Source organism: Limulus polyphemus, unplaced genomic scaffold, assembly GCF_000517525.1.
Source record: "Limulus polyphemus unplaced genomic scaffold, Limulus_polyphemus-2.1.2 Scaffold10351, whole genome shotgun sequence".
In the NCBI taxonomy this organism is placed as follows: Eukaryota; Metazoa; Arthropoda; class Merostomata; order Xiphosura; family Limulidae; genus Limulus; species Limulus polyphemus.
Genome location: NW_013675961.1, coordinates 7829 through 17622, shown reverse-complemented (window position 1 = coordinate 17622; position 9794 = coordinate 7829). Strand labels below are relative to the sequence as shown.

Sequence of the window (9794 nt, the reverse complement as noted above, 5' to 3'; positions counted from 1 at the left end):
CTAAACAGTAAAGATATATGAGTCTGATGGTAGGAAGCCTAAACAGTAAAGATATTTGAGTCTGATTATGTTAAACCTAAACAATAACGCCTTTTGAGTCTGATGGTGTTAAGCCTAAACAGTAAAGTCATTTGAGTATGATAGTTTGAAGCCTAAACAGTAAAGCCATTTGAGTCAGATGGTGTTAAGCTTAAGTAAGCTTTCATTAATGTTACTTTTATTAACAGTATTAGTTAGTATATCTGTCTAATTTATCAATTTTTGTTATTTTTGATTTTTTATCATTTTATGTTTATTATAAAGATTATTCTATATTTTAGCGTAGTATATGTATCTAGGACTAACCTAAGTCTCCTAAGCTGGTTGAACCTCTTGAGATAGTATTGGGAAGCTTAATCATTCATTAAACTTTTAACTTTAAGTAATTTGAGTCTAAAAATGTGAAGGTTAAAAAGTAACGAACATCGATTCTTTAATTCTTCATGATGGATTTAAGATCAAAGAAATTCATCAAAGATAAATTATAACGTCCTTAATTATTTTATTTCATTTATATATTTTTAATTAGTCTCTTTCGTTTTGTGGTTCAGTGATAAGTCTGCGCGCTTACAAGGCTAAATAACGAGTTTCGATAACCCATTGTGTAGCATTGCGCTTAACAACACACCAAAGTTTTGTAACATAAGAAAGATATCTACCTATGAGCTTGAGCAAATAGATCAAATGTAAGGACTTTAACTGTTTTCATTAACACATTATTGTGATGATTAATAATATCACGTTTTTACTTTTAGCCAAGATATCAACTACTAATTTGTTTTAATTACTTTCTTTCGTTCTGTTAGGAAAAAAAAAAGAACTACAGCTTGCTAATCACAAATAAGTTTTTGTTTTATTTTGTTTTTCAACTGCTTTTTATTTGTTCTCTATTTTGCATTGAAAAATGAACAAAATGCCGTCGGTCTTAATCAAGCGTTATTTGAAAATATAAATTAAACACAGAAAAAAAGAGTAAAGACTAAGTAAGAAGGTGATTATGGATCGTCGCCGTAGATTAGGCTTACGCACTAGAAGTAAAACAGTTATCACAAGATTCCAGTAATTTCCATTATTTGGTTATTATTCTTACCTATGTACGAGCTATGGCTACACACATAAGGTATGTTCTACTACGTCTATTAAGGTCGTTAGTTGAATAAAATATTTCGTTTTTTAAAGAAATACTAAAGATAAAATTGACCCCTTAATTCATCAAGTTTACAATAGCAAATCAGTAAAATATTCATCAAAAAAAAAACTGGGCAAACATAACTTAGCTGAATCTACCTAGACCAACAAATATTCAATAAAAATAACGTATGTTAGTTTATAAAATTGAATCTTCCTAGAAATGACCCTTGTTATACATTTTATATATTTGTACAAATGTCCACACGACGATAATACAAGAAATCTAGGCTTCGTTGACGGCAACTAATGTAGAGGTGGCGCCATCGAGCGTGTTTAAATGTCATTAAACACTTTAGCATCTTTAGTCTTATAAACAACAGCAACATGGGCCTCGGCGTTTTCACCATTTTCAGTAAAGATTACTTCTTTTTCATAAGTTGGTACCATAACTGGACTCAATCCTTTTTTCAGTCGCTATAATAATATGGTAAACATGAATATATTCTACTCCTTACCGATGTTTTGTTGATATATTCAAAGAAGTTTTAAAAAATTAGCCAGGCTAAGACTGTTAAAATTAACCAGGTTAATACTATTAAAATTAATCAGGTACTATTGTTAAAATTAACCAGGTTAATACTATTAAAATTAACCAGGCTAAGACCATTTTCATAATATAAGGGAAGTAAAAACATTAAATACTGACTCTTCTGTCCAATGTATAAATAAATAGTTGGGCCATAAATAGTTCATTTTATGAAGACATTCAGTTCCAGAAAATAAGTCTCAAAGTTACCGGAAAATAAGAAGCTCAATGAATTAATCGCCAAGCGATTACTGATTTTATGTTTCACTTGAATAAAATATAACTTAGCATGCTCAGTACTTTAAGAGAGACAACACTTGCTGAACGAATGTTGAAGATTCAACCGTAACGAAATTAAATAATTCAGTACTAAAAGATAAAATTTTATTTTAAGTATGAACAAAATTCAGAAAATAATTTCTGTGGAAAATTGGTTTTTACGAAATTCAAGAATTACAGCGTTTTATAAAACCGATTAAATCGGATGAATGTTGTTAAAAAACGGTCGTCTTCAATTTTCAGTTCACTAGCTAGATATGTACATAAATTAATAGAAATAATTATGTAAACAGCGAGAGAGAAGTTACAAAAGGCAAATACTACGGCAATGCCAGCCCTTTATCGTGACAAAATGTACAGCGCTAGAGTTTAGTGTACACTGTAATTGGCTGACATCCAACCAATAAGAAACTATCACCCCATACTTGGCCTATAGAAGTACAGGCGTTCATACTATGCCTAGTAGTAGATGTAGTATATATATTCATTCATGATCCCTAGGCCTGAAACGCGGCAAGATTAACGTTTTGAAACCAAAGTTTTGAGTTGTAAAGAAAACTCCTTACAAAAATTGTGAAAAACTTCGTGTTTCAGTATAAGCTGTATGCGGAACTTCGAAAAACGTGCTTGAAATTCAAATTGTTCATAATAGAAGTGCTCAAGGTAGAAAACCAAAAGTTAAGTATGTCAGGGTATGTGTTTAACGATAAAAAATTCATCACGCGAACATAACTCATCATGTAGGGATTGATTTTTCAGGAAGACCATGATACCAGACCTACAGTAAATGTCGTGAAACAACATATTAATGGTAAAGAAGTCAACAGAACACTCGCAATCATGGCTTGATATTAACGAAGTCTCAAAAACAACATTATTGAAGCATATGAGTATTGGCAAAAAAGTGGGATGGTCAAAAGGTGAATCAAATGGCTTGGCTGAATTGTGGGGTGACATACAAAACATTTTGGGCAATATTTCGGAATCGAACATTGAAAACTGTATATCAGCATGTAAACAAGGTGTAAAATAACAGAAAAATACAATTAAAAAACTGTATATCAGCATGTAAACAAGGTGTAAAATAACAGAAAAATACAATTAAAAAAACTATATCAGCATGTAAACAAGGTGTAAAATAACAGAAAAATACAATTGTATTGTAGAGCTAATTCGCTTTTCTCTGATAATATTTTCTATCATTAATAAATTCATCTATTAGTTGTCATTACTGTCTGTTTGTGAATCGTTTGTCTACTTCCACGATTAGTTACATCACTGTTTGTTTGTGAATCGTTTGTCTACTTCCACGATTATTTACATCACTGTATGTTTGTGAATCGTTTGTCTACTTCCACGATTATCTACATCACTGTATGTTTGTGAATCGTTTGTCTACTTCCACGATTATCTACATCACTGTATGTTTGTGAATCGTTTGTCTACTTCCATGATTATTTATATCACTGTCTGTTTGTGAATCGTTTGTCTACTTCCACGATTATCTACATCACTGTCTGTTTGTGTATCGTTTGTCTACTTCCACGATTAGTTACATCACTGTCTGTTTGTGTATCGTTTGTCTACTTCCACGATTATTTACATCACTGTCTGTTTGTGAATCGTTTGTCTACTTCCACGATTATCTACATCACTGTCTGTTTGTGAATCGTTTGTCTACTTCCATGATTATTTATTTAATCGTGGAAGTAGACAAACGATACACAAACAGACAGTGATGTTACATCACTGTCTGTGGAAGTAGACAAACGATACACAAACGATTAGTCACATCACTGTATGTTTGTGAATCGTTTGTCTACTTCCACGATTAGTCACATCACTGTATGTTTGTGTATCGTTTGTCTACTTCCACGATTAGTTACATCACTGTCTGTTTGTGTATCGTTTGTCTACTTCCACGATTATTTACATCACAGTCTGTTCTTTTTCTTTAGTTTTATCAACAACAAGATAGTTCTTACCCTTTCTACTAATTGAATATTAGAGCAAATGTTGTCGTTTGGTTAACAGTAAACTAACTTACGGTTTTTAGGGTCCCTGATGTCGTCATGAGATAATAGATGGCGTAACAAGGAATCCAAATAATTGCAGCCAAGGACATCCCCCAGCCTAACATCTCTCCCCACCAGGGATACTTGTAAGTATTAGCATAGGTCACACCCTCGTACTTCAACACAGAAAACAAGAAGATCCCCTGAAATAGAGATAACATGACTCTAACTTTTATCTATCTCACAACGATGGTGGTAATAATACAGTTTTAATACTGATATAAACTGTTGAAATGAAAAATATTTAATTTTTTCTTACTTTCAATTTTTCGAACGTTTTATTGGAAAAGTCAGTGCAGACCTGGAAGATCAAATTAATTAGATTGAATTATGTGAGAGACTGTTTACGTAATATACCATATAATAAAATCAGATAACTCACTACAATGACAACAGGTGCCGCCACCATCCAACTTAAGGTGAAATAGTAGTTTGGATGAAACCCAGTCATGTCTTGTATGTTCAGACAAATCTGTTTTGTACCTGTATGAAAAGGGTGAATAGTTTTTTTTTTAAAACGGTCGACATGTTTTATTGTGTAATATGATTACAGGAGTAAAATAAAATTGACACTCTTAAAGATTTTTTTCTTTATAAAATATCTTAATTCCTTATAAATGAGTCTTATTTTGTAGGCCTAAGGTTAACGAGGTAGTCATTCACGTATTTAGTTATTTTGTTTCTGCGCTTCCCCAAATTAGCATAATTGGCTAAATACTAAGTTTTGATGTGACCAAAAATATATATAAGTAACTGTTTCTAGAGAAGGCGTAGGTCAAAACGTCGAGTTGGCGAGGCAGAAGATCAGGCAGCGAGCTTGTTAATGTTAAATTGGGATGAATATATAATAAATGATAAATCAGCTTGTTTTAATAGATCAAGCAGACGTACCGTAAATCCAAGCAAATCCAACGATCTCAAAGAAAACGACAGTTAACAACGTGACACCACTTGCTGAAAAATCATCCATTAGCTGGAACAAGTATTGTCCTCCCTGTAAACAAACACAACCCATGAGTCATATTACACTCCCTGTAAACAAGCATAAGTCATCAGCCATGCTGTCCTCCCTGTAAACAAACATATGTCATCAGCCGCACTGCTCTCCTGTAAAGTTGTCTTTGTTTACAGGGAGGACAGTATGGTTGATGACATATGTTTGTTTACAGGGAGGACAGCATGGCTGATGACTTATGTTTGTTTACAGGAGGACAGTGCGGCTGATGACATATGTTTGACAAACCATCAGATGTATACTTAATCTGTCCAGAAAAAGAAACACTTTCGTTTCTCACAGCCCCTGTGGAACAGAGATAGATGCTAAAAACTGGGTTTCGATACCCGTGGTGAGCAAAGCTTGTGTTTCTCACAAACTTTAATAAAGGTATAGTCTCCATAGGAACAAAACCTTTTAACATATTACTACAATAATAATTTTTAATCAATACCAACTTGCCAGTAAAAAGAAAAGCATTTTTTTTCTTAAAATTGTGTCTCGAAACATCCTAGCATATTATTATGTTACATATTCACAACCCATCAACTACACTTTCTTCCTTGTAAACAAACACAACCCATCAACTACACTGTCTTCCTTGTAAACAAACACAATCCATCAACCACACTGTCTTCCTTGTAAACAAACACAACCCATCAACCACACTGTCTTCCTTGTAAACAAACGCAACCCATCAACTACACTGTCTTAAAAACGTCTCTTCTTACTAAAAACTAACTTCTTCAACTCCGGTCATAAAAAAACAACTAACATAACGAATCGTAATAATATAAAATTATCGACCTTCAACATAAACTGAATTATCCAACCAATGTCGTTAAAGTAATAATTTCTTTGGTTTTCACATTCTGATTAATACCCCATTCTGCATGTTCACTTCTTAAGATGTTAGCCAGATATATCTTTCTTAGGCACAATTGTACGAGTATATTTAGAGTATAAAGTAAAAACGATGTTTTTTTTATTATTATAATACTGTTAATAGAAATAATATTATCAAACCTAAATTATAATCTAATTTAAACACGGATTATAGGATTTTTGTAACAAACCTGAGTAACAAGAGGAATTCCTAGAAGAAACTGGAGAATAACAACAAGAAAAGTAAAAAGTTTGCGACGTGGTCGAAGTACATTCGGAAACTCATCAACAACTCCTGTGACAAAGGCCTCCACTGTACAAAACTGTAAATAGAATATTAACAACAACTCCTGTGACAAAGGCCTCCACTGTACAAAACTGGAAACATAATATTAATTATATTTTTCATCCAGACGCAAAATCTAAGTCAAAGATATGATTGGTTAGAAAGAAAATCTAAATAAAATATGTGACTGTTTTTTAACATTAATAAAATGATATTTACGACAAATAATCTAAATATAACGTACGAGTCATTCAAAATAAACTATTCGATCGTTTCAATACATAACCTAAATAAATAATATTCTTTTTATTATTAATTTCATATGTAATTTCACAAAAAGTTTGATTTTGTACAGATATTATCGAATATAGTTAATATTTTCTTTACACTCTTTCACTGCCGTTGGAACACTCATTATAACCATCGTTTTATCCTTAAAAAGTTTATTGAGTAGATGCCCTGAAAAATAAGGCCCCACCTTAATAAAATCGATAATGTTATCACTGATAATAAAAAAAACAAATTTATATTCTTGTATATAATACTTATACTTGTATTTTTCTTATGTTCATTATATTGAAGCAATCGATTTATCTTCTTTATTCATTATAATTCTATGTTTAATAACTTTTATACCAGGTGTCAGTTATTGCTACGACTGTTGCCTAGATACGGTTAAACGAATTTTTATCGCTAAGTGCATTGTTGCCTGATGAAGGCTGCGGTAGGAGGGCTAAAAGCTCGCATATAAAGTATTTTAACGTAGAGAAAAGTCCGTGTATAATTCTACACAAAAAAACAAATGTTGCATATTAATTTTTTAATTTTTAATAAATGCATAAGTAATTGTTTTACTTAATACTTTTTACAATATGAATATATAATCATTTGTAAAATATTCCAGGCAAACATTTCTTTACAAATACACGTAATAATCAAAATATATTATTCTTGACTTTGTTTAACGCAAACTGTGGTTTATTACGAGCCATTTTTATAAGCGTAAATAAAATAATGACCCATATCTCCAGAATGTAACTTTTTAGCTCAATATTTCGCCGTTACGGCTTGTTCCAATTTAGACTGAACTGGTAGGTAATCGAAGCTGTAATAGCGAAATATTTCGCTAATAAAGTTACATTCTGGAGATATAGATCGTTATTTTATTTACGTTTACAAAAAAAGATTTACTTAATGATACATCATCACACGTACTTCTGTGTGTTTCTAAAAATACAGCTGCGATTGAAGGGGAGTATTGTTTTTCTACAAACGTGGCAATGAAAGATTAATCATAAAAGGAACGAAAATAATACTTATTATGTAACAGAGATAATATTTTCCTACCGGTAGTTTCCTGTGAACAATCAAACATTTGTGGCTGATTATGTAACACTTAAAAAAATGGTTAGATTTTTTTTGTTTTTAATTTATGACACTTTGTTGAACTAGGCTTAACAGAACTGTACGGCAACTTACACTTGTTGTATTTTTATAATTTGCACAATAGTTATAGAATTTTGTGAAGTAAGTTATACATTGGTTAGCAGAATTATAACAAACACTTCATTTGTCATAAGTTTTAGTGCCAATAAGTTACTTAGTCTTTTTTTTTCATATTTTTTGTTTATATCAAAAATAAATTAATAATTACTTGGCTATCGGTACCCAACACTATTAACATCAGGAAGAAAAGAACTGCCCATAAGGGAGCCAGTGGAAGTCTGACAACGACTTCTGGGTATGCTAAGAAGGCCAGTCCAGGGCCAGATCGGGCCACCTCTGAGACGTCCTTGTGCTGGACGTGCGCCATGTGGCCGAGGACGGAAAAAATCACAAGACCGGAGAATAGACTGGTCCCACTACTAATACAGCATACAATAAGTGAGTCCCTGAAAAAAAACAACTAAATCACTTTATTGTGCAATATCAAATGCCTGGTGACAAGGTAATGAATTAAAATAGTTTGTCATTTCGTTTAAACAGTAGAGAAGTCGTGTCTGTGTTGTTAAAAAAATAGTCGTGTCTGTAATGTTGTGGACAAAGCAAGCATGAAAAACGAGTCATAACATCCAATTTTTATAACTGCTGACGTCAATCTAGTGAAAACATGGCAAAATATCCCCAAACTTGATATTTTAATCTCCTCTTCGTAAGAGTTCTAAAATTAAAGAGACCTCTTGTCAGGATTCAGAAAAATTAAGATATATCATTGGCACTCGACTTCCTCTGTCCACAAGAAAAGGATAACGAAACTGAAGTGGTGTTGACTAAGTTTATTTTTGTATCTTTTTTTTTAACACTGTATCTGTTACTTCAGCAGAAACATGCTTTTGTCTGATGTTTCAAGCATTTGTAATAGAGGTTTTAATAACTAATAAAATATTTGTATCTTTTTTTTTAACACTGTATCTGTTACTTCAGCAGAAACATGCTTTTGTCTGATGTTTCAAGCATTTGTAATAGAGGTTTTAATAACTGATAAAATAAATACACCTCAAGATAACGTAATTACTAAACTGCCCATCGTTTCAACGATAACGGATCACTATTTTCAAGAATCTTATAAGAATGATAGGGCAATTATATTAAAGTTTTCTACACTGAAAGTATTTTACGCAAACAACACAGGCTTGTAAATGTGAGAACTGTAATTCATCGCACCCAGGAGAAACCATTCGTAACATCGATTAGAACAATATTAAAATTATTGACAACGCTTACCACCACGAACATTTAATGAATCGTGATGGAGGCCGACAGAGCCTAACGTTGCATTGCATATTTCTGGCAGTTATTTTAGTATAAACTTAATTATTTCAGGAGAAATAATTAATAATCAGGGGTGCTCGAAGATTAGCAATCCTCCTTCACCCTAAGCCTAAAGTTATCTTTGTAAGACGTTTTTAATGCGCCACCTGTTGGCGCACTTGAACATATGGTTTGTCGTAGAAGTTTTGGCAGGTGCTTAACAGTGATAACAGGTGATAGTTTTAGTACACCTATTGTTAGTGAATTCGTAATATTTATTTTCTGTCGCACTTTACGCAAAAATCAACACCTGTTAAAATCTGTCACGTAATCATAACGTTTTATATAGGTAGAAGATCCCTAATCCGGCTATATTTGAAAAATGTAACATTTTCAACCGTCACTGTACGTCTGTATCGGGATTTAAGTCTTGTTGATCTGGGAAGGTCAGGTTCTCTTGTACCTCTTTCTCCCCCTGCATTTGTTTGTATACAACTGTACAATATTCTGTTAATTAGTACATGAAGATCAGAGTTTATGCTATGACCACTTCCAAGGCCATGTCCATGTATGGTAATTAAGAGAATGTTCAATATACTGACACTTTCGCTTTCATTCGTTATTATATTGAGTCACATACATCGCGAATAGTTCCAGTAGTCACAGATTTTTGCTTCAAGAGTTTCATATAATCTCAGAGTTATCATATTTAAAACTAGCCGAAGTATCCGTCCCCCTGGAGGGGAGTTATGTAAATTCATGATTAAT

At 32.5% G+C, this 9794-nt stretch overlaps 1 protein-coding gene across 1 annotated transcript in view; it reads right to left on the bottom strand.

The window, feature by feature from the left end:
- Positions 1 to 279: 279 nt before the first annotated feature.
- LOC106476347 (sodium- and chloride-dependent GABA transporter 1-like) overlaps positions 280 to 9794 on the bottom strand; it is a gene marked incomplete at its 5' end in the record, with an annotated part of 17147 nt that continues 7632 nt past the window's right edge. Inside the window, 6 exons of the mRNA XM_013937005.2 lie at positions 280 to 1644; positions 4083 to 4253; positions 4493 to 4593; positions 5002 to 5104; positions 6181 to 6312; positions 7930 to 8167. Coding sequence (XP_013792459.1) covers positions 1504 to 1644; positions 4083 to 4253; positions 4493 to 4593; positions 5002 to 5104; positions 6181 to 6312; positions 7930 to 8167 — 886 coding nt within the window. The remainder of the gene's footprint in view (positions 1645 to 4082; positions 4254 to 4492; positions 4594 to 5001; positions 5105 to 6180; positions 6313 to 7929; positions 8168 to 9794) is intronic.